This window comes from Cryptomeria japonica, chromosome 11, assembly GCF_030272615.1.
Source record: "Cryptomeria japonica chromosome 11, Sugi_1.0, whole genome shotgun sequence".
Taxonomy (NCBI): Eukaryota; Viridiplantae; Streptophyta; class Pinopsida; order Cupressales; family Cupressaceae; genus Cryptomeria; species Cryptomeria japonica.
Window position 1 is genome coordinate 509374331 of NC_081415.1, and position 26887 is coordinate 509401217.

At 35.8% G+C, this 26887-nt stretch overlaps 1 protein-coding gene across 4 annotated transcripts in view; it reads right to left on the bottom strand.

Annotated features, from left to right (window-relative positions):
* Positions 1-7689: 7689 nt before the first annotated feature.
* The window catches only part of LOC131034297 (plant-specific TFIIB-related protein PTF2), an 83808-nt gene continuing 64610 nt past the window's right edge, over positions 7690-26887 (bottom strand). For 2 of the 4 annotated variants that reach the window (XM_057965927.2, XM_057965801.2), the window contains 3 exons: positions 9175-9294; positions 8814-9001; positions 7690-8189 (listed from right to left, as the gene is read on the bottom strand). In XM_057965927.2, coding sequence (XP_057821910.2) covers positions 8933-9001; positions 9175-9294 — 189 coding nt within the window. In that variant the 3' untranslated portion in view covers positions 7690-8189; positions 8814-8932. Of the gene's footprint in view, positions 8190-8813; positions 9002-9174; positions 9295-26887 lie in introns of those variants that run through there. The other 2 variants (XM_057965856.2, XM_057966000.2) reach the window with 2 other exon arrangements.

Genomic DNA, 26887 nt, shown 5'->3' on the forward strand with positions numbered 1-26887 from the left:
GTTGTCAAAGGAATAGAATGGTTAACGTGAGTAGGAGGTTGTGTATAACCTAGGTTTTCAGCACAACTCTTCATAGGCATGATGTTAGAATCAACAATATGAGCAATACCATGCAATATACCAACACCATGTTTATCACTTTGAATTATTCGTTTCAATCCTTCAATCAATGGAAGAGCCTCACTTTTCAGGTATTCATGACTCATCCATTGTTGAAGAAGGTCAAATTGACTGTCCATCTTTGCCAATTGGTCAACGAATACCCTAGTTAATGATTCCTCCACATCTTGAGAATTATCAAGAGGATAAATGGGGATATCTGTAGGATTGGAAGAAACACTAATATCACCATTGAAAAAGCTAGCCAAATTAGGCTCCATTTCCTTGATAATTAAACCTTGGGCAGCCTTAATTCTACAACTTCTTCTTAAAGGGATACTATAGGTAGGACTAATAGTTCTAAAATTCATGCATTAAGGGAGGGCAATTGGAAATTTGAATTTTGAAATCTAAGTTGCAAAATAACTGAATAATGCAAAATTCTAGGAAAATGATTACCCAATTAGATGAACAAATTAATTGAAAGAGGAATAATGCAATCTCCTAGGAAATTGAAAATTATCCAAAGGTGACTGAATTTAAAATTAGGGCCTAGTGAAAACGACTTCTTAATTTTAAAATTGAAAATTGAGAGGGAAAATTAAATTGAAAATTAGGGTTGTGCAAAACTAACCTCTTAATTTTAAAAAAATTGAAATCTTGAAATATTGCAGAAATCAATTTAATTTTAAAAATCAGGGTGTATTTAATTAACCACTTAATTTTAAAATTTAAATTGAAAATGTTGAAATTTAGATTTGTTTTCGACCTTAGGGTGACCTAAAATCAATAAAATTTCATAAATCTCTGGAATTGGACAGCAAAATACAGTCGAAATAGGCTTCTAAAATTTGTGGAGAAAAACTCAGGACCAGGTAGCTAGCTACCTGGTCCGACCAACATTTTAACAAATTTTTTGGGAAGCAAGATATTGTGATTTTAATGCAAATTCCAGAAGGATATGGAAATTAGAGATGTCTAGATATGTGAAATAAGGCCTTGAAAGTTGAAATAGGACACACTAAGGATGTTTAATAAAATGATTAATTGAAAGAAAGAAATAAAAAAGGGCCCTCTTAAGGTTAAGGGCCAACATTTATGAGCTTTAGATCTAATTAAATTGATAAAATGCGTAAAGGTAAATTTGAAATTGCACAAGATTAATTTAAATTTAAAAATTAGGGTTTGTTGCATAAACTGCTTAATTTTGAAAGTTTAAATTTGAAAATTTGAATTTTGAAATTGAAGCAACAATTCAAATTTGAAAATTAATTCAAGATCTACATAATCCACAAGTTCAATTTTAAAATGAAAAACTAGGGTTTTTTATTTAACCACTTAATTTAAAAAATTAAACATGTAAATGAAAACTTGAATTGTAAAATTGAAGAGTTCTCAGATCTAAAACAATCAATCCAATTTAGACAAATCACAAGCTCAATTTTGAATCTGAAAAATTAGGGTTTTTGTGAATTCAACCTCTAAATTTTTTTAAATCGCAAGGAAATTAAACTTGTAATTGAAAAGTTGAATTTAAATAACATACACTCAAATATGGAAACACAAATTAGAATTAAGGGTGTAAGGAGTCGGGTTCACCAAAATGCAATGGGGAAAATTAGGTGACTTGGCAATTTGCAACAATGAAGGAGAAATCACCAAATCACCTATTTTTGTTTGGAAGAGATGATGCCTTTACATTCAAAAGAGGGAGTAAATCCACTAGATTCAGTCACTAATCATATTAGGATTGAATACTAAGTAGATTGATTGAAATGAAATATGTTTGACCTATTTTGTAAGTTGAGTAGGTGAATTAAAACTAAGTGCTGAAAATGAAGACATATATGAGAAAATAGTGAGTTACAGATTCGGGATTTCGTCATGCACTTGGATCCGAGAAGTTTGAGATGATTCGGAGCTGCTCTACAAAATCTACCAAAAGTAGCAAGGACCGTGTGTCCGGACCAGGACACCCACCCTCTTGGTTCTCTGAACTTTCCGGGTGTCGAAAAAGGTTCTTTTGTCTCTACAAATAAAGCTTAATTCCAGAGGTACAATTGCACACCTTCTTCCTGCACATAGAAGGAAAGGGAAATGTGTTGGGAATAGGGGCTTACCTTTAGGTCAAACCCCACTTTTGGAATTAACCAAGTGGTTGAAATAATGTAATTGAAATGACTGAAAGTAGAAATCCTCCTCTTTGAGGGGATGTTGAATTGACTGAAAATGAAATACTTATACCTCCTTGTGAAGCTTTGTTTACCTCCACATGGAATTATGACTTCATGAATTAGAATGTTGATCTCCTGTTGAATGCTTGAAATCTTGACTCTATTGCTGCTCCAAAGCTTGAAGGAAGATTGAAAATGTCCAATTGCTCTTGAATGCTTGAATGCTTGAAGACCTCTTGAATTATCTTCTTCTTCCTTTCTCTTTTTCTCCATCAAGTGAGAGGGGAAATCCCTCTTATATCCTCGCCTATAGGATGAATTAATTAATTTTCCAACATAAGCCGACATAGAGGGGTGGGTGTCATGCCCTTGTGCTACCTTATTTTGGGGCAAGATCAAGGTGGTAATGTGGTGCACATTTGAGCTAAATGATGTTTTTGACATGTGTGAGCATAATCGGATCTTCGATCAGGCCAAGGGGCACAAACACTAAGGCAAAGACCCAAATGTGATCGAAAATTGCAAGGGGTGTATTTTTAGGACGATACACCACCACTGATCGATATCAAAAATCTATTAAATCAATCTTCTTTCATCAAATCATCATTACCAAGCATTATCATTACTCAGTTAGGAATCTTATCAATCTGCATTCATCAATAATAAACAATCGCATTATTCGAGCTTTCATGCGATCATGTTGCCAAAATAGTGCTAAGATGCAATTCTAAGAGCAACACTACCATACATCATGAAGGCCAAGAAGAGCAATGGAGGTAACATTGGCGCTTTCTTGAAAGGTATAATTGTTTATGTTCATTTGATTTCATGCATTGCATTTATATATTTCTCCAATTGTTTTGACATTGTGAGAAATAGTGTATTTCTAGGGTTTGTGGTTGCTTGTTTATGTTCACATTGATTTTCCATTTCTGATTTCTTACAATTGTAACATGAAATGGTGAATATAGCACCAGTCAAAACATTACAAGCGTTACAATGGCCTTTTGCATGTTTCAAATGGATTTATATCATGCATTTGTGGATGATTAAATATGTTTTGTACATTGTAGTCATTATTTTGGTGCATATGAATGTACAACTATTGTCCTTGTGTTCCCAATTAGCTATTCATTTTGATACACGTGGTCTCAATACCTAATGAATAGGCACCAATTCAAACATGAGCCAATCTCACACCATTTAAATCAAAAAATAAATGAGTACTATAGGAGTAGGTTTTTGTGCATTTGTAACCCGATGGTATAACTAAAGAAACCATCATCAAGGTTATATGCACTATCATATAATTAGTATAGGGATTATATGCAGCCAATTGTTCTTATTTAGTGAGTCTTTGAGACTAAGGCATGAAGTTGGGTTTGGTAGCAAATGTTTATCACTTGTATGTTTTGTGTGAGTTCAATACATATTAAGGTTTACCCCTAGGAACACCCTCCTAAGTTTAAGTGAGCTCAAAACATAGGAGATATAATTCACTATCATAAAGTTGACCTTCAACCCTCCACGATTTGTCGATGAGCTGATTTCACTTGCATGACAACAACCTTGACCTTGAAAGCGAGATTTTCTTCAAGTGCGTGCAATGGTTTTGGGACCTAATTGACTCTTTTAACTATCACTCACATTGTCTTGCTCCCATGCACTCATGTCTTTTCCAAACCTGATGAATTAGAAGTGTTCCATTCATTATTGGGAGAATGACAAATCCCCTTTTTGTTGTTACCCCATCATATTATATGAAACATGCCAAACCACCGCAAGCATAAGAATAAATCTAGCATACCACAAACAAAACTCTCATGACACGTCCAATATAGTTGTCAAATGCAAAACTGCTTTGAGAAGAATGCAAGCACTACCTCTTGTTTCTAGCAATCTTGCCATCATACAAAACATGATTAATTTTAGATATATTTATAATGAGTACCCATATGTTTGATGGTCATTTTGTTCATCATCTTTATGGATCAAATAAGAGAAAGAAATTAAATAGATTCAAGCAAAAGAAAATCAAACCAAACAAACCATGTATATTGCTTTAAACACCTTAAGTTCTTTTGACATCTCAAAACATATGTTTAGTTCCTACCTAGAACTATAGCAATCGCATTGTTTTTAATATGTTATTATTGTGTATGTTTTTAACAATTACGTTACAAAAAAATTTCATATGCAAAAAAATATTAATTTTCCTGAAGTTTAGATTCAATTTTTTTTAAATAAACAGGTTTAAAAAATTATTTATTTTTAATTTCACTAGCTAAAATCATTCAAGTTATGAATCATTAAAATAATATAATTGGTTCAAAAAATAATCATTTATTTTTATTTATAGTTATATTAAAAAAAAATCATTAGTTTATATTTAAACATACAAAATATGAATCAGTTATTTTCTTTTATTTTAATAATATTTTATGAACGCAGTTAGCCTTTTTTATCTTATCTGTTGCTTGGTTTGATCTTTGTCAACTCAGGCAAGAAACTTTTAATTTTGCTATTGTATACGATGAAATTTGAAAGATTGAAACTATTGCAAAACCATAAAAGATCCAACCACATAAAATCCTAGTTCCACAAACAAGATTCCACCATACACCAATGAAGAGCCTATAACATGCAAATCACAACAAAAATAGAAAGATTATACCATTCACATGTTTAGTAGAGTTTAATCTCCATTATTTTCTATCTCCATTGATCTTGTTTGATGTATTTGCTCTCACATTTTGTATCGTGCACAAGAGTTCAACAAAAAACGGATTGTGGTTGTGAAGCCACTTAATCACAAGAAGGCTTGATTGCATATGTCATTAAGATTGTAAAAGGATAAGAGTATCTTTTTATTTAGAAGACACCTTAAGAAATAGAGGGATAAGAGTAAGAGGTAAACGGATAAATGGTCAGCTAGGATTAAATAGGTAGAAGAAACAATAAAATATAAAAGGGGTAGAGGAAAATTAAGAGATAAATGACAAATGTTATGGATGGAAAAAGCTAATGAATTAATTAAATAAATGAAGATCTATTTAATTAATAAAAAAAATGGAATCAATTAAATAAATAAAAATTTAAATAAATAAATAAAAATATTTATTTAAATAGAGAAAAACTAGAAGAGGATAAATGAATTAATTAAATAAATAAAATATTTATTTAATTAGGACGAGTGAGCTATGTTGTTAAAACTACTTTATTTTATTAATTTGAATTATATTTTCGCCACCTTTGGGCCAAGCCAGTTGAGCCTTGCCTCATGCTTCACAGGCTGCTTATTTATTTCTTAGATGGCGACCCTAGAGTTCCTGAAACTGTGATGCATATTTTTTTTGAATGTTTGTTTGCTAAGGAGGTGTAGAAGATGTTGGCATTTCTATTAATACAAAAATCATTAATTGGGAATGTGTGGTGATATATATGTCAGGTCTTTCAAAAAAATGCTAATGTCTTTTGGTCTGTGCTCTCATCTATAATATTGTGGTCAATTTGGAAATTTAGAAATAACGATTTTTTTAGTGGCATTGAAAGATTGCTTACGGAGTCTCTTAGAGACTTATATTTCACAATGTCTCTTGGCAGGTTACGATTGTCATGAAGATTTCAAGGAAGAAATTTGAGCAGCTGGTTGGGGATGGACAGGTTAGGAAGTTTTCGTGGGAGCTTTTACACAGCTATACTCGGAAGAGATCCACAGAGGAAAGAAATGTGTTTGAGGTTGGGCTATCCAATTTCATTGCAGAGCTTGATGAGAAGAGGAAGACCCCAGTTGCTGTTGCAGCAGTGAACATTCCAAAGGCCATCCCTCTCCCTGAATTTGCAAGAAAGAAACAGATTTGGATGAAGGACAGCATGGGTGGATTGCATGGATGGATGCTGAAGAGGGCAACACTCTTCTTGAGTAATCCCAGTACTAGATGTTGACATCACTCCTTTTGAGTACTCTCTCTTGTAATCTAATTTTGTTCATGGCAGCCATATGGACTGAGACATTATGTTGAGAAATTCGATTTTGACTACTCAGTTGAGCTTTGAGTATATGCTTTGTAATTACTGATATACTGTGTATAGACAGTTAATCTACTTCTACTCCTCCATTATCTTTAATATAGAAAATATATATATGAATTATTGGTCTAGCTCCTTGTCTAACAAAATAAAAATAAAAATTTATATACGCAGTTCATAACTCAAGAATCTTTTGAAACTGGTGAATTATGCAGCGAATCCTCTGCTTTTTCATGCTGTAACTATCTTGTTTCTCTGGTTTTTCTTGGATGCCAAGACTATCTCTTCCAATTCTCTGACTTAGTGCAACAAAAATCATGTTGTCGCTATTTTTCTGTCATGGTTTCTGAACATTAGCATTGCTAGTGTCTTACTGTTTAATACAAATGTTTTTGGGATCCACTGACAACAAAATAAATGTGCAAACTGTAAATATCCATCACTGCCTCTCTCTGAAGATGGCCTTACCACAGGCTTTAGTGAACAGCCACTACTTGTGCACAATATGCAAGGTCATCTATCATTATCTAAATCACCATTGCTTTGCTTAGAGCTGACTAAGTTCTTTCTAGGTATGGTAGAGTTTTGGTGCATTGATTGAACTTGAGACTGATATGAACACTAGAAACATAACCATTGGCCATTTTGAATAATTTGCACTCCATAGCATTCTTAGCCAGTATCAATTACTATTGTGCCTTAATACACGGCTCCTACAGTGATTAATCTACAACTTTTACTTTTGTATTCATAACATAAAAGTGTGTTGAAAACAAATTAGGCTTAAAGCCATCATGTCACGACTCTTATTTGTCCTTAATTATGTATTGTATATAGTTTTGTGAGCAGGCCATTATTTGTTAGCATTATATGAGCCACACACCCTCACAGTCTTCTTATGCCCATTGATATTCTGTCTTCCCATCCATATTCCCTCTCGGACCATCCTGAGATCATAAATTATTCTTAACTCTCTGTTTCCAGTGCACTCGACAGAAAAAACTTAAGTGCACGTCCTTTAGTGGAGACCCTTCCTTGATATGCATACAGATTTGGATTATCAATTAAATTATTGTTAAGAAAAATGGCCAGTATCGTATACGAGTGATCTAGTAAGAGTGGTATCTTGTCTACTTAGTGGTTTCCCTAAAGTAAAGCTTATCAATGTGACCATGAAATTATTATTTGTTTGCAGAAACACCTCCATCAAAAGACCATTCTACAAAGCAGTTAGAAATTCAGTTTTAACTGTTTCGCATAAGAAACTTTTCTATTATTTGGACCAAGATCATTGACATTTGGCTACTTCAACAATGGATGTGATCGAGTACTTGTCAACACACAATGCAAGTGTTTTTCAATTACCATGTTATTGACAGATAAAATCTAGCAATAAATATTTTGCAGCTCAATTAAAAGGATCATATTGCATCCATTTTGACCACAACATTATGTTGTTCCAAGATTCTCAACACCAAAGAGTAGTATAGTGCAGAGCAAGAGGGATCCACAAATAAAAGTACCAGTGATTCAACAACCAAAATCAGAATTGAATCATCACAATTCCTCCGAAGGCTTTTTCATATATCCTCTTTGCTTCCTGTTTACATGTGATTAGACATGTTGAAAAAAAAATCACAATGAAAGGACTAATACAAGACTCCAAAATGCTATGATGTAAACACTACCTCATGATGTACAATCTAAACATGAAAAGGGATCTTCCCAAGCACTCGTAGTTACTGTAAAGAAAGATATAAGATATATGGCAACGCTCCCATTAGCTATGATGATGGGTTCGCAGTAGATATTCTGGCAATGCTCCCATTATAGCTATGATGATGGGTTTGCACTTGCAGTGGATATTCTGAGCCCAATACAGAATACCTGCATCACAATGGCATAAATGATAAAATGTAGCATTATTCAAATTTCAAAATCCATTTACTAAGTCTAATGAATTGCAAAATGCTTTAATATTACTATGGGTGTAATGATGTGTTATATTTGAAATAGTGTCGAAGACTTGAAACAATGGTATTACAATTAAAACACCATGTTTGTTGTACAGGGAGAAGAAGTAGAACAAAAGAAGATCTCAAATTCATAGGGGCATTAAAGTAGAGAGAGTTTTGTTAGAGATTGAAGGGAGGTGCTCGTCAGAAATAGTCATAGAAAATATTAGGTTTTTTCAGTTTTTACTTATTTGGCCCTTCGAATATGATGTCTATAATAGAGGAATTGATTCCTCATTGCATGTTGCATACTGCTACTTTGTTTGAAAAAATATCAGGATCAAATTTTATACAAATGCCCCAGGAACGCAAATAGATTTTTGTCAGAAATAAATATGAGGCGATGACAGTAATCAAGTTTCTGATGGAAAATCCAAGATTTAACATTAGCATAACCCAAAACTATATGGGCAAGAGGTTAGAAAATATAATAAGTGAATGCCAACAAATGAGTTTTTTAGCAAGTGAAAGAGAGGTTTTCAGTAATGTGACATACCAGCAAACATCTCGAGAAGACAAAACTCCAGCCTCAAAAAATAACCTCGTATAGAGAGGCAACTGCAGCTGCTAAAATATTGAGCTTCTTGTGCAGTATAGATTGCCGATTAACAAGCATCAAAGCCCAGCCATACTTATCCATGGATAAGCATTCCCATCCTTTTGAAGCATGGACATCAAAGCAACCTAACATAATAAGATGATTAACAGCAAGAGTATTAAGTACAATATTCTAAATACACTGAGAAATAAAGAGCACACAAAGGGGATAGGCATTTGCATCATAAAGGATCAGGTAATGTCAATGGAGTGTTAGAGATAAAACCCTATATCAAGGAAAGTATATTTTAAGTATTCACCTCTCCTTTACTACGGAAATACTGCTGCAGATCATCATCAGATATAACTTCATCCGATTTGAATACATGCAGATCTAGCAGAGCACTATAGTGGCCATCTTCAATTTGATTCTCATCTGCCTACATGTGCAACACAAATATGAGAAAATTTAAACTGAATTTAACAAGCAATCAACAAATTATACTTTAAAGGTGCCAAAACAACGAAAAAAAAATTGAAAAAAAAACTGTCTTGGTAAATTGAGCATGCTCAATGTCCATAAACAGCTCAACAAGACAAAATTTACATCTTCTCTGAAAAGGGTAGGCTCCAACAGCTGATCGGATTTGTTTTTTATTTTTTAGAGTAGGTTTTATTAACATGTAAAAATATGCAAACACTGAAGTATTAAAATGCTTTAAATCTAGCAAAACTTATAAATCACACACATATTTAGCAGAGCACAAAGATTAATTGACTTAAGTGATTTAAAAGGAAAATATTATAAAGTCACTTTATAAAAGTCTTTTAAATGTTATATTTGGTTGGAAATTAAAAGTATCTTCAAGAAAGTTATATGGGAAAATATAAAAGGTGATTTGAAAGCTCATTTGCATATGTTGGATTTTCATTTCTATTTTGTGGAGACTTGAAGCTTTCAAGGAGAGAAAACCCTATGATGGACTCCCTTGGGAATTGATTTTGGTACTGAGATATCTACCCAAGCTGATTACAGGTGGAATCAAACAGGTTTCACACAGGATCATAAGCAATTGAAGTTGGGATAAATTTTTGAAGGTTTGCAGGCAAAAAAAATTTTATTATTTCTCCGATTTTGAGTTAAGATTTATCATATTGATTGAATTTTGAAAGCCATTTCCAGTGATTTCCAGGAGAAGAATCTTGGACACCATTGCATGTGAATATGCTAAATCGATATGCCAAAGGATGCTAGGCATAGGTTTTAAAAATGACAGTGCAGAATGTTAGAATTGTTAAGTGGCTAAGAAACCATGTCTAGCGTAAGAATTGGGGGCAGATTCAAGGCATTGGGCGCACTATTTGTTGTTCGACTTCACCTTATTAGGTTGACGTGAGAACAAGTTTGAGTTATTGCTGGACATGGGTCTGTATTTATTTTGCTGTTGGGAATACTTTTACATGGCTGGAGTAAGAATTATAGCAGCAAGGAGAAGGGTGTGGAACTTATAATAGCTGATTATGAGCATCGGGCGATAACTTGAAGACTCAAAAATTAGCTTAAGGCTTGGCGTTAGGGTTTGGTTGAAGTAGAGTTTGCAAATTCTGCAAGTACTCTCTGAGTTCCTGAGTACTCTCTGTTTTTTTTTGCTGGGCGAGTTTTCACCAGTTTAACTTGCATTTTTATAGATGCAAAAAAACATGGGTAAAAATGTCGATGCAAGTAAAACATTGGTTAAAATGCATTTTTCACATGTTTTTGCTATAAAACCATGCATTTCTTCTTTCAAGATGCCAATTTTTAATTTAATACATTTTGTAATTGAATTTAACAAAAATATATGTTTCTTTAAGAGATTTTAATTTTTAGTACTTTCTGAGTTGCCGAGTTTTTGCTGAGTTTTTGTCGAGTTGAAAATTTTGGGCTTGCCAAGCATTCTCCGAGTCTTTGTCTACACGCTATTAGTTGATGGATTGTGACCTCAAACAAATGTTGGCTGTATAATCAAGTCAGAAATTGTATCGCTGTTATTATTTAGTATGAACAAGAAGTTTGTAAACCTCTTAATGATAAATGGTAATCTTTGGAATAGATAGCAAATTTTGATGTATTATTTAAAATACTTTATGAATGATGAACGTATTGAAGACTTGTTCCAAATCATGAGAAACATTTACCAAACATATTGCAATCAGAAAATTCCTTAATCAATGTGCACATGAATTGTTTGATGGAATGCCCATGCTATAAAATTGTGAAAAGTGGCACAATTTTGGCATAGGAAATTGACTCAAGTCAAATAATCCACTGGATCAGTCGCAGATTGAAAAGGAAACTTCTCTTGCAGATTTGTTTGCTGAAAGAGCTACATGCAACCTAAGTCACAGGATATGGCGATTTTCATGGATGAGGTTCGAATTTAATTGAATTTCAAACTTCTATAAAAAAAATCGAATTTCCTCTATAAAGCACTGCTATCCGCCTCTAAACACAACTCAGCTGGTCGTGGGTATTCTTTGTATATTCTTTGTATATGCTTTGTATCAATTGGGTCATGGGTGTCTGCAACTGCTGGGTCGCCCTCGGATTTTGTCCAACAAGGGTCGCTATTCTGATAATTTATTAGAAGTATACATATATTTAAAAATAAACAAAATTATAGAAGGCGAATTTTATCCGAATTTTTTTTCGAATTTTTCCCTTGTCGAATTTCATCTGAATTTCATGGCTGTCGAATTCGAATTCGAATTCGAACCTTGTGACTTAGCATGCAACATGGGTGATAGGGATGATCAACAAAATCCTAGTATTATACAAATTTTAAATTAGCCAGCTAGAGTACAATGATAGTTGCTTTAGTTGATCACTCAGACAATGCAAAATAATAATGGCAATAATGGAAACAACGTCAACCAAAGAGAGGGAATTAAGACTAATATTCTGATTAACAACTCCAAAGCAGCTAACAACTCCAAGACCTCTAATGCTTGATTTCTCAAAAACACCACCAAGGTAAAAAGTAAGAGAGCAAAAAGAGGCTAAAGGTTTTGTAGATTATTTAAGGGTGTATCAATCATTGGGTGATGAATTTCATATAGCCATGTCCTTAGCCAATTTTTGCCAAGAAAAGTACAAGAATAGACCTAGAGGGGAAAAAGGACAAGGGCCTAACAAGGAGCTGCAACAAAGAGTGGGTAAGTTGACCATTCATACTCAGATAAATACTTCCAATTTAACCTTGTGATAGAGACAAAAGCCATTAGCCATACTTCATCTCGATGGAGAAGCTCATGAGTGGTGGTATTGTGCATTGGTGACCTTGGGATATGAAAGTATCACCTCATATTCTGATTTACACAAAGGTTGATAAAAAGGACCTTGTGCTACATTTTTAGAGAGCTCACACAATTGAGAGAGATGAGATCAATTGACTCCTACATATTTGAGTTCAAAAAACTCTCAATCATGGTCACAAGGGTTTTTGAGCACAGGTTAATTATTTTATTTATGGAAGGCTTGACAAAAACACCTTGTGGTTGGTTCAAAGCGTTTGATCCAAATACCTACAGGACACCATCAAGAGGGCTCAGAATATGGAGAGTTCATAAATCTAGGAAAGACCTACACCATGTAGTGTATGAAACTTTTCCAAAGAGTATGACATATTTGTTAGAGATTGAAGGAAATAAGGCACAAGTGCAAAAGTAAATGAATTTGTTAAACACATGAACTCCAAATGCAAGTCAAGAAACAAATGGAGGAAAACAATACGATATAAGTTTTGAGCAAATGAGCATTCTGAAATGGTAAATGAATAATATTAATAAAGGGAAATGAATTACATATAGGCAATTACATTACGATGTTTCCAAAAGAAACAATCAATAACAAAAAATTGGAATAGAAACTATCTAACTAAACTAACTATTAATTAATGACCATTAAATAACAATTAATTACTCTAATACCCTCCTTTAATGGTCATCTTATCAACTACACCAAGTTGCCCCCTAAATTTTACAAACTTGTCCGGGCTCAGAGACTTGGTGAGAATGTTTGCAGTCTGGTCCACAATTGGAACATACTACAAGACCACAATTCCATCGTCAACAAGCTGGTGAATGAAGTGCCAACGAAGCTCTACATGTTTGGTTCGCTTGTGGAAGATTGGATTCTTGGGAAGTTTTAGCATCCCTTGCTTGTCATAGTACAAGGTTGAAGGCCCTGCTTGAGACATTTCCATGATGGAAGCATCCTTCGAAGCAAAATTGCCTCACATGCTAACAGTTCCCCGATACTTTGCTTCTGTCTAGGAAAGAGCTCCTGCTTGCTGCTTCTTATTGGTCCATGTGTCTACACTCGTGCCAAGACCAAAGACACATCCAAAAGTAGACTTTTTGTCGTCAACAAAACTTGTCCAATCTAAGTCTATTAAACTAATCAACCAAAGATCTTTGCTTATGCTGTATAGAATGCCAAAGTTAGGTGTTCCTTTCACATATCTCATTACACACTTCGATGCAACCCAATGTTTTGCTTTAGGGGCTGTCATGAAACGAGATATGTAGCTCACGACATAACTAAGATCAGGTCTAGTGGTTGTAAGGTAGATAAGGCTACCGACTAGTTGTGTGAATGTCGACTCATTCACCACGGGTGAATATGATTGGCTGATAGTTTCAGCCCTTTCTCCATAGGTGTACATGAAGGTTTGCAGTCTTGCATCCTGAACTTCTCCAACAAACTCTTGGCATGCTTCGAATGAGAGATGAAAATGCTGCCACCTATTTGCCAAACCTCTACATTGAGACGAAATTGCAGAAGTCCCAAATCTGTCATATCAAATGCTTGACACGAGTTCTATTTAATTTGTTCAAGCAAGTGTTCTCCACTGCCAGTAATTATGATATCATCAACATAGATGACAAGAAAAATGGTGTCATTACCAGCACACTTGACATACAAATTGGGATCCAAAGGACTTCTCTGAAAGCCTTGTTCAACCAAGTATTAATCAATTTTAATGTACCATGTTGTTGACGTGTATTTTGTACACTATCATACACAGAATAAAATACCTAAAGGCATCTTATCCTCTCTTGAATAAAGTCTCTAACTGCTGAAGATTCGCATGAAGGATCAGTTAGGATGACTCCAATGTTCTGGTTAGTAGGGTCTCTACGTGTGGATAAACTCCAGTGGTATGATGTGATTTGCTGGAATCACAAGGGGACTTACATCTGATGATTGAACTTCTGATCTGCTTTGCTGGAACACAGGCTCTTACTGGCTTAGATTTGAAAAAATGGAAAAGGATGAGGGCGAAGAGAAGATCTAATCCTAATACTAAGAATGTAGGAGCAATGATTTGATTTTTGATGAAACTCTAACTAGGTCTTGTTTTGACATCAATGGACCATCTCCACAAGGCTAGTGCGATCTTCTAAGGGAAGCTTTATGATGTTCAAATCATCACCGCAGGCATAGACACCATCAAGTTGATGCATATCAATGAAGAAGCGACAAATTGAAATTGAGCTTAAGCTGAATGATTCCAGTTGACTACACAAGGCAAGTCTGCAATCAACAAACTGCTAGTAGTATGGATATACGAATTCCACCATTAATCAATCGCATTTCCTCCATTCATCTAATCATCTACCATCTAGGATTGAAGACTCAACAAGAAACCATGCAAATTGCAAGAAACGACACACTTCACCATTACTTCAATGAAAATGGAGTTTGTTTACAATCAATGGCAACAATTTCTTGCCTTGTCCTCCTATTCTACTCTAATTACTATTCTATCAATTTCTAACTACTCTCTATCTACTAACTGCTTTCTATTATTTACAACTCTCTCTCCTTAGCCTTTACAAATGAAATGCCAGGGCTTATATAGTGCCCACAATACAATTTGATGGCTTAGATCAATTCAAGATCAATGGCCAAGATTCAACAATGAAAACCCTAATTAGGGTTTGTTACAACCATTACATAACATTTAATGCTTGACCAATGATAGAATTGTATTGCTTGGACACATGTCCCTTCTAGAAAAATCGACCAATGGATAGCCGAGGTAGGTACATCGGAGTTTGTGCCACCTTCCATGAGTTAAGTACATTGAATCTGGACATGCTGAGGTGGACCTCACTGATTGGAGAAATGATGACTAGGACGCCACCTCATTTGACACTTGTAACTTGGTAGATATTCAACTTGATGTTGTTGAGAAGCTTGCTTTAATTAATTCATCTGGAACTATTTATTTCTTCAACGAGCCCTTGTTCTAACTCCTTGTGTCCTTGATGTGCAGGATGATGATGTACCTCGCCTTGGAACGCTAGATTGAAAGAGGTCGCCCCTGTCCTGGCTTGATCGTCCCGGCGAAGATCGTCCTTGATTCGGCTTGATTTTCCTTGATGAGATCTCCATTTGATGCCTACACAACATTTCAAAATTAGTAACATGATTTTGCAATGAATAACTAGATTAGAGATTAAATTTAGGAAACTTCATAATAAATCCTTGAGTTATCATTTCCTAAACGACGATTGAGCTATTAGAATTCAAGATTTCAAAATTTAAGGCTATGACGATCAAAATTCGAAATTAAAACAAGGGATCTTGTCATACCTTACTTGAGAGTTAACACTAGAATGCAAAATAAAGGAATTCGCCTAGGCAAAAATCAAAATTTGATGGCTTCAACGTGATCTTGAAGGATAATGAACGTCCTCTTTGTCAATTCGCTACCCTTGGGGATATCTTTGATGTGTTCTTCAATGTCCTTGGCAAGCTCGCCTAACTTGAAACTCGAACTCCTTTGATAATGCTTGCATCTTCCCTTTGAAATTCGCTCCTCCTCTTGAATGATAATTTCGCACTTCCTTTGTATACTTCAAATCGCATATGAAAGAGGATGCTTGAATAATGATTTAAAAATGAAATAAACACCTCCTTTTATAAGCGCTCACCTCTCACAATTACCTCTAGGCCGACTTTGATAAAATGAGGCAATTAAAACGATTTTAAATAAATAATAATGGCCGACCTTGACAAAATAAACCCAAGCGCTCAATAATTAATTAACTTTATGCCTTTATAATTAATTTTTTGATTTTTAATAGGCAAAATTAATTAATAAATGTTATGCGTTATTTTTAAATGCCACTTAATTAAATTTTCAAAACCTATCGAATTTAGCATTTAAAATAAATTCAATTGTTTGTTTTGGAGCCAAAATGGGAAGATGAAAAAATACAAACCTCATCGCCCTGGTCCCTGACTGAGGGACAGGAGCGATCCATCATCTTGGTCTTGATTCTCGCAATTTTAACGTTCAAAGTCTTCATCTCCACGTTGAATTTGCCACTTTCGTTGGGTCCTTCGAGCTTGAGTGTCTTGCTTATGTGAACAAATGCCTTTTATGACCATTATCGCCCTGGTCCCTTGGAGAGGGACAGGAGCGATCCTAGTGTTTTCTCCCTGACCTTTGTAACTTCGAACTTCAATCTTCATTGTAAAGGATAAACAATGCTATTCTTTCATTCCACGCTTGTCCTACTTGACTTCCACAAGGCGTATGGATGTTTGAAGGATCATCGCCCTGGTCCCTTGGAGAGGGACAGGAGCGAACTTGAAGCCCTAGTCAAAATGCGTCATCTTTCAACCTTGGTTCCTCGTTCATTGCCTCTTAAATAATGTCCTTGATCTTGTGTGTCCTTGCATTGTCATGATTTTGAAGGAACATGAGTGTTTTAATAAAAATCGCCTTGGTCCTTGTCCAAAGGATAGGAGCGATATAGCCTCTTTGGCTCAATTGATAATCTTTCGACGCTTGAAACCTTTGTATATCATCCCCTTAAGACACCTTAGACCCTTTACCACCTCGCATAATCTTTTCTTAACGTGATTTTTGAGAGATTTGGCCACTATGATAAATATCGCTCTGGTCCCTTGGAGAGGGACAGAAGCGAACTTGAATGTCTTGGACTTGTCCTTGCTTCCATTAATTTGCCACCGTTTTCATCGTGTAAAATAAAGTCCTTTTGATCCCCTTGGATACTTGAAACGTGATCAACTTTCAAAATCTAGGCCTTTATGGAAATTTCGCTCTGGTCCCTGCCTGAGGGACAGGAGCGAACTTAGGTATTTAAGTGCAAATCCTTCATTTTGGCGGTCCTTGTAACTTTGTGCTTGATTGAGATGCTTCGAAACGCCTTTGCCACCCTTCACCTTGACTTGAAGTGGTCCTGAACTTAAGTGGAAGGCAAGATAATCAAAATTTCGCCCTGGTCCCTTGGTGAGGGACAGGAGCGATCTTGCTCTTGTAGGCTTCATCTCACCTTGCTAACTTCAAAATTTATCTTCATTGGTCTTGTTGTACCTCCTTTCATTCACCTTTGGCTTGGAATTCACTGTAACTTGGCAAGAAATTTGTCTAAGGTAAAAATCGCTCTGGTCCCTGACTGAGGGACAGGAGCGAACTTAGGCATTTGGGTCCCTTGTTGACGTTTCATAATCTTCAATTTGTCTTCAATGGGTTCAATTCACCTCCTTTCTTGCCTTCAAACCTAAAACTTGCTTGATCTTCGCCTAAAACATGCCTTATGAAGAACTTCGCTCTGGTCCCTGGGAGAGGGACGAGAGCTACAAATGGATTTCGCCCTGGTCCCTGACTGAGGAACAGGAGCGATTTTTGCATTTTGGGTCATTCTCCTTCACGACGGCACTTCAAGTTATATTCATTTGATAAAACACATCTCCTTGGACCTCTTTAAATCATCAAGTTGTTAAAATCCTGCAAGGACAAAGTAATATTTGATTTTGAGCTCCGGTCCTTCACTGATGGACAGGAGCGATTTTGCTCCCTGAGGCATTTCCGTGTTCGTGAAATTCTTCAATTTATATTCAACGGAAAGATCGCGCCTTTCTTTATCACTTCCAATTCGAAACTCATCTTGATCCTGTAGGGACAGTAAGATTTTTGAAAACGAGCTCCGGTCCTTCACTGAGGGATAGGAGCGATTTTGCTCATACAGGCCAAAATATCAAGATTTCACAAGTTTAATCACTTCACAAGGCAAAAACAAATCATTTCCAATGCCCAGGATCAAAAATCAAAAAACTCAAAATTTGGTCAAAATTACTCAATTGGACAAAATTCTTATTTCATCATCAACACTTAGACAAATTTAGACTCTGCACTCAAAATTCCAATTGAAAATAGACCATTCTAGCGAATTTACTTCATTCAAAATTTGCATCCTACAAAAGGAAGCTCAAAAAAGCTCTCAAGACTGACTGGATTCTGGCCTAAAAACGTCAAAATGAAAAACCTTAAGGCTTGACCCTAATCCAGACAACTGACAAACTAAACCAAAACCCTAAAAAGCAAAGCGAAAACGAGCAAAATGAGCAAAAAACATGGGTCCCCATTTGCAATGGGGCGATGTGTGAAAACGTCACAACACATGCCTTGGGGGCTTGTTTTAGGCCATAAAGAGTCTTTACCAATCTGTATACATGGTGCTCTTTTCCTGTAACCTTCAAACCTTGAGGTTGCGTCATGTAGATCTCTTCCTTCAAATCACCATTGAGGAAGGCACTCTTTATGTCCATCCGATGGACTTTCCAGCCAAACTATGCTACAATGGCTAGAACTAGTCAAATGGTGCTCATCTTTGTTGTGGGAGCAAAGATTTCCTCGTAATCAACTCCTTTTTGTGAGAAGCCTTTAGCCACCAACTGAGCTTTGTATTTATCAAGTGTTCCATCAGCTTTGTACTTCACTTTATAGATCCATTTGCAGCCAATGGGTTTCTTCCTAGGTAGAAGATCTAGCAGAACCCAAGTGTTATTCTTCAAAAGACTATGATGTTCAACTTCCATAGCCTTTTCCCATTCAAGGATTCCTTTTGCCTCTGACAAGTTTGGGGCTCATAAACACTCTGAATATTGGCCATAAGAGCAAAGTTGACTGTGTTCTTCTTTTTGCTCTTGCCTCTAGAAGATCTACCCTCGACTAGCTCATCATCGCAAACATCACCAATAAACTTTTCCAACCACTTAGGACGGAGAGCAGAACCATCTACTTCCAAATTAGGTGTAGCAACATGACTTGGGCTGCCTGGAATTAATTCATCTGGATGCTGATCCAAGTTATCCCGACAAAACTCTAGTGGTACAATATCATGCCTTGATGATTCTGCAACTTCAAGTTCAAAATCATCAAAATCCATCCCTTCAGGTGAAGCTAATGGAAGCCTAACACCTATATCTGTTTTTTGTAGAGGTTGATCTTCAGGTCACTAGACGGGAGAAGTGAGTTGAAAGGGCCCACTACCTTCATCGAAAACCACATCTCTACTGAATGTGAGATGGTCAATGTCCACATCAATCAGCCAATAGGCCTTATGATTATCAATGTAACCTATAAGAATAAACTTCTGACTCTTGGAATCCATTTGTGTTCACTTTGCATCAAGAATCAAAGTACATGCAATCGAACCAAAAACCCTAAGGTGGCTGATTTTTGGTTTCCTCCCAAACCAAACTTCTTCAGAAATCATCTTCTTAATGGCCTATGTGGGAGACCAATTTAGAAGGTATACTGCAGTGTAGACTTCTTCAGCCCAAAATTTCTTAGGCACATTCTTGTTTTCAATCATACACCAATCCATCTTTGTTTATAGTTTGGTTCCTCCACTCAACAACACCATTTTTCTGAGGAATATAGGGTGTGGTAGATTGACGCTTGGTATCATGTTTAGCACAAAAGTTCGTGAATTAAGTGGAATAGAATTCACCCCCGTTATCTAACCTAAGAGTTACAATTTGATGACCTGACTCTTTTTCAGCCAATGCCTTAAAATTTTGAAATTCATTAAAGACATCTGATTTTGCTTTTAGAAAAAACACCCACATTTTTCTACAGAAATCATCTACGAACAAAAGAAAATACCTAGCACCAATGGCCAATGCCATATTCACGGTCCACAATCATCTACATGAACCAGCTGTAATACCTTGGATGCTCTCCAAGCGTGTCCATCAAAGAATGGAGTTTGATGTTGCTTCCTTGCTTGGCAAACTCCGCACACACCATGTGTCTATTGTTGAATCTTAGGTAAGCCTTCTACCAGATTCTCTTGAGCCAATTATGAGAGATATGATATGTTGAGGTTCCCTACCTTTGATGCCAAAGAGTACTTATGAAAGAACTCTTCACAACCAGTAACCTCTTGAGACTAGCCAGTATCAATCAGCTAGTACAATCCATGATCTTCAAGGCCAACAACAATTGTCTTTTTGGACTCCTTATTAGTAGTGTGGCACTTGTGTGCATTGAAGATGACATCCAACTTTGGGCAATGTCACATCATCTAACTAATAGACAACAGATTAAGCTCCATGCCCAAAACATAGTATACGTTGAGGAATATGAGATTCCTCCAACCAGATTTTATTTAAACATTTCTCTTGCTGACAATTGTATACTCTTCACCTCCTCCAAAAATCACTGAATCAAAGCAAGCCGTGTACTTCATGAATCGATCTCTTCTTTGCGTGAAATGTCAAGAAGCTCCAAAATCAATGTACCAAGCAAAGGATTTAACTTAATCTGTTGGTCTTTTGCCCATAAAAGAGTGAAAAGCAAACTCCTTCTACTTAGTGAGCTCTGCAACATGGGCCTTCTGCTGAGACCCTCTTTGGTTGGATTGCTCATCAGCCAACCATTTGCGGCACCGCTTCATGTGGCCAAGCTTACCACAATAGTGACATGTGACAACCTTCTTGGAGCTACTCTCAGGTTTTCTCTCCTTTTGGTTGAAAGGACTTGCCTTTGCCTTTTCCTTTTTCCTTGGCTTTGGAAGTGAAGGCTTGTTCTGCAGTTCATGATTCACTAATGATCTTGAACTATTGTTTCCACCTTTCTTGTTGCAAAAGTTTGTGGCACAATTCAGAAAACTTGAGGTCAACATTTGTGAATGTAATGTTGAGCATCTCAATAAAATATTCACATGAGCATGGTAAACTCTTGATAGTGATTAACAACATATCTTCTTCCTCCCATCTTGCGACCAATAGCTTACAGTCGATCGCATACATCCTTGATCTTCATAAGATACTCCTACAAAGACATTTTATCATCCATCATTATTGAAAACAACAACTTCTTCAGAAAGAACGCTTGGATCTTGTCTGAAGTCTCATGGAGATCCTTTAGATGTGGCCATATCTTTGAAGCTGACATGTCAGACGACACTTGTGGAAGCATATCGCCGGTGACTAACAACTTGATAAGCATTACCACTTTCGGTTGTGCTTATCAAACTTGACCTCGTCTTTTCCTATTGTCGAGGGACGAGCAGCCTTACCCAAAACAATCTAGTCTAAACACCAGTATTTAAAGATTGTGAGCATTCACTGTTTCCACGTATGTAATTTTTGCCGTTGAAGCACTAATTATTTTCAACACGATGTTGGTCAATGATGCCATCCCGCATGCTTTCTGATGCACAACATTTGAGGTAACTAATTGCAGCAACATGCCTTCACAAATTTTGAGGCAAAAAAATCCTAATTTTATCACACAAAATAGTCAAAAACTTTGCACAAACTTTGAGGCATAGATCCCAAGGCACAGATCTTGAGGCACTTGTCAGAAAAAAAACCCTGACTTTTATATAAAAAATCAATGAAAAAATCTTGGAAAATTAAAAATCCTTTTGCAAAAATCGGCAAACCCTTGGTCACAGTTATAGAGACCCAAAAACCTAGGGTCGCAAAAAATAAAAAAACCCTCGTTAGTTGCTCAAAAGAAAACCCTTGTCAATCGTGCAGAAAAAAAAACATCTCATTTGCAGGTAACCAAAAAAACAAAAAAAAAAAAATCATGAGCAACATAGGCCAAAAATTGCGAAATACTTCCAATCGCGATACAAACCAAACACAATGCTGCAATTTGTGCATCCACGGACTTGCATTTTGTAGAAAAATCGAACAGAAAAAAGATCAGAAACCCCATGTCCAAGAAAACACAAATTTCAAAAGAAAAACACGGAAAAGTTAGGCGAATGAAACATGTGATCTTGAAGAAAAAAAAACACGATTTTTCACTACTAGAAACCCTCAAAAGAAAAAAATAAAAGGTGCATTTTTTTATTTTTATTTTACGAAACCCTGTGTGATGCTCCAACAAGCCCTCACAATCAAAAGTGAAAAACCTTGATTGAAGTTTTGATTTGCCTGAAAAACGAATTTGTAGACAAAAAAAAGGAAGAATTTTTTTTTTGGATTTTCCACGAATTTTTATGACTGAAAAAAATTCGCCAAAAACTATTTGGCTTTGATACCATGAAATGGTAAATGCATAATATTAATGAAGAGAAATGAATTACATATGGGCAATAAATTTATGATGTTTCTAAAGGAAACAATCGATAACAAAAACCTAGAATAGAAGCCATCTAACTAAACTAACTATTAACTAATGACCATTAAATAGCAATTAATTACTCTAATACATTCAAGAGAGAAGACTTATATAGAGGGTGAACTACTCATGGCACATCTAATAAAGAAAGGAACTTGCAAGGAACATATAATAAATTGAATCCAAATAAGATTGGTCCTTGTATTATTTTGTTCAAGTTTTCAAGAAAATGTGTGAAATCAGGTTGCAAAAAGGTACGGCTATCTCATCAATATTAAAAAAAATTGGTATTTATTCCTATCACACATAAATTTCAAAATAAAGCATGCAAGAGCATGGAGAGGTGGATTGGGTGATTGACATTCCAAAAAGAGTAGCGATAAAAAATTGCATAGATTTTGGATATGCACATTACAACGAATACCCAATAGAACAAGTACAAAGAATATCTCATTTGTTGCAAGGGTAAGGAAAGAAAAGGAGACTCATGGACTTCGGAAGTTAAAGTAAGCTGACTTGGGTGGCCTATCCAATTTTTAATGTACTCTTAGATTTAACCTATGTATTAAAATTTTTGTTACCTAGGATTCCTAATTAGGAGAATCTTGAGGGTCGAGTAATCTTGCAACACCTAAAAATATGTTTGGCATGTAAGGTCTATGCATGCATTTCTTTGTTTTTATTGTTATGTTTTGTGTGTATGTTTTTTGCAAGCATGTGTTTGTTGGTCTATAGAGAATTCTAGTGTGAAATTGGCCCAACGCATTAAGTTAAAAAGTTCATCATTGTGGTATGATATCCGCCAAATTCAGTTTTCTCCATCACATTTGCATTTCTTTTGGCCAAAATCAATGGTTTAGTGCATATTTCTGGTCACGTTGAAAATGCTGTAAGTTGCTACCGTTGAAACATATCATGATGTTACTAGTTAATGATTGGTTAGATTAAAAGCACATTGAACGTTACAGCAGTTACCTAGGAAGATGAGCCACCTTGAGCATGATAACAATTTTCATCTTGCAAACCATATCAAGTGCTGGGGTAGTGTTTTGCTAGAGTGTATATATACACCTCAAATTAGACGACAAAGGGTTGGCATTGGATATTTGGACGGTATAGTATTGGAGTTTGGCTTCAACAAAATATGTTGCAGGAAAGTAGTTCATGCATAGATCAGCGTGAGGGATTGACGTTTAGAGACAATGGGTTGAAGTTGATGGTCGTCATTCTTTTTGATTAATGTCCCGAGAATTCTTTGAACATCCATATTGTCATGTGCAACAAATGAATAGCATCATTTTGTAATGATATTTTTTGATCAAAATGGTGATAATTCTTTGAAATCTCATGTAATTTTTCCATTGTCTAGCCTACACATCTATTAATTGATTGTTCATTTTACCAAGGCAAAGCAAATCATCAAAGCAAAAATGATATTACTTCCTATTGTATGAACCTGAAGTTCTGTTGCCAACTCCAAAATACTTCATTTTATCATCTGCTCCTCTATTTTCAAACTTCTCAATGATACTTTCGACCACCCTAAGCTCATCTTCAGCATGGAGAACTGATTGTTGGCTTCAAAACCAAGTATAAGCAAGAAAACAAGCTTCTGCATCTTCATGGCTGAATGTGACAATTTTTGCAATATTGCTAGTAAAAAGCTGATGTAATGTCCCCTTCTTGAAATAGGATTTAATAATAAATTAAAATATCAAAAAAATAAAAAATAAAAAATAAATATAATATAATTATAAAATATAAATTTAATTAAGTTTAATGAAAGGTCAAAGGGCATGAAATAAAGAGTTGTGACTATTGGAGGATTCAAGGTATAAAAGGAGTGAATCAATCATCAACTTGGAAAGAAATGGAGGAAAATACAAGTGACTTTAGGAAGTATAAAATAAATAATTATTTTCAAAATACAGCAATTAAGGATGAATAGTTGTGACTATTTCAAAAGGTAGAAATAGTGAAAAGGTGGGTCTCCCTCCCAATTTTAAGATATAAAAGGGAGATCAAATCATTTGGAGGGGTATCAATTCAGATCACAACAGTTCAAAGCAGAAATTCAGAATGACACTCAGCAATAGGAATCCAAGAGATTTCGAAAATAATATTTTATTCTCAAAAGGCAGCAATGAAGGGTGGTGACTCTTTCACCAATAAAATATTAAGGAGAGATCATTACAAGGATTCAATCATCTTTCTATCAATTCAGCAATCATTCAATCATCACTCACCAATACATCAAATCAGTGATTACTAAATAATCACTCATGAATCCATCAACGGAAATCATTCAATCATCCAACAATCATCAATGGAGATTCACCAATTAAGAAAATCATCATCAAATATCAATACATTCAACTAAATATACAATTCAGAAATCAATCAACAATCATTTTAGAATATCGAATTGCAATCATCTACAGTCAATAAAATAACTCAATTGATCAATTCAAGGCAGAATTCCAGAAATTCACTCAGCAGTACATATAATTCAAATATTATTCAAGGGATTGATTTTAAATCCATCAAGACATGTTATTTAGCAATAGTCTAGCAAACATACCAAGTTATCAATTTTGAATTCTAGTTAGTACTTGCGAATCGGACAGGGTCCGAGCCAATGGAGTGAGCTAAGGTTTGGAAGGAAAGGGTCTTTTCCTACCCTTTGGCGAGCTAGGGACGGGATCCTTGGTATTGTCACCGGACAAGGTCTAGGCTCACGGGGTGAGCTAGCATTTAGAGGGATGAGGTCTTTTGTCCTACCTTTGACAAACTAGGGATAGGGTGCTTGATTTTGTCACTGTTGAGATAGGGATGGGGTCTTTTAGCTGACTAGATTTGCAAAGTATTTATGGGGAATTCACAACGTGATCAACTTGGGTATTTGTTGTGCGAATCGCACACCTATCCCCGTCTTGGACAGGGACCCCCCAGTTTGTGCCTTTCTGTCCTACCCTAAAATTTGGCTAAGTCTGGAATATCCTGATCTTGAAATTTGGCTAACTCTGAAAACTGAGGAAACCTCCAAAAACTAGAATTTGCAATGTAACTCCTGGAGGTCTGAAACCACTCTCAAACATCCTAAAAGTATATATGGAATATAACTTCTTTCTTATACTTAAATGTTATATTCCATATGCTCAATTCCGGACCCAGCAGCCAAAAGTTGAAAAGTTAAAAGTTGCCAAACGACCTTCAAGGTCCGAGATTCACTTTAAACATCATTTTTGGACCCTAGGGCCGAAATTTCTAGATATGACAAAATCGCAAAAAGTGTTTCAAGGTCCGAAAAACACTTTCAGTGTCCATTTTCGGACCCTGGGGCGAAATGTTTTAAAAACGCGATTTTGCAAAAACGCCTCCAGCTCCGAAATCACTTAAGTCCTTCTTTTCAGACCCCTGGGTTTAAAAGCGCGAAGTTTTAAAAAGGATGCACTAGGTCCGAAAACTGGCGAAAGTGCCTTCAGGTCCGAATTTCACTTAAAGCACCAATTTCGGACCCTAGGGCCGAAATTCGAAGTTTCTTCTAAATTTAAAAAACACGTTTCAGATCCGAAATTCGCCAAAAGCGCTTCAAGCCCCGAAAAACACTTAAACGCCCAATTTCGGACCCTACCTCCGAAGTTCACATTAAAATCGCGAAATTTCCAAACGCGCTTTTAGGTCCGAAATCTGGGTAAATTCGCCAAAAGACGTTTAGCGTCCAAAACTCCGAAGTTCATTTTAAAATCTCGAAAACTCAGAAATTTGTAAAAACGCCTTCAAACTCCGATTTTGTAAACATGTTTAAGTCCGAAGTTCACTTATATTGCAAAAGGTGGTTTAGCTCCGAAAATGAGAGTTCGCCAAAAACGTGAAAAGCTCCGAAAACACTTTAGATGCTCATTTTCGGACCTTGGGGAGAAAACTAAAACGTGAAGAGTTGCAAAGTGGCCCTTAGGTCCGAATTTGCCTTTAAAATTTGCGAAATATATGCAAGCTCTGAAATTTGCAAAAGGATGGCAAAGGTCCGAAATTCGCCTTGAGTCCTCAAAATCGAACCCATGAGCCAAAAGTGAAAGGTTTTGAAAATTCACAAAAAGTTTAAATACTCCGAATTTGCAAAAACGTCCAAAAGGGTCCGAAGTTTTTGCAAATTTCAAAGGTGCCCTCCGTTCTCCGAAATTTACCAGAAAAGCATGAGAGTTAGAATTTTAAAATCTGCAGAAGTTCTCCAAACCTCCAGAATCGCGCCATAAACCCATTTAAAACGTCCAAGACTCCAAAGGTAAAATCACGCAGAAGTAAAAGACCAAGGATCAGATTTCACAATCGAAGAGAAGGATAAGCATTTTCAAGATACATCTCACAAAGAGCTTCTCAAGTCAGACGTCGTAATTAAATGTAATGTTTGTTAAATTAAATTATTTAACTTTTCAAATTAATTTAATTAAGTGCAATTGGTTGATCGCAGGACGTCATCGAAGAACCAGGAGAAAGACCTGAAACGCAAATCGAGGAAGGATTGCAATTCAAGGCCAGGCGCTGAAGATTGGAAAAGAAAAGATGCAGGAGCGCAAGAGCAACC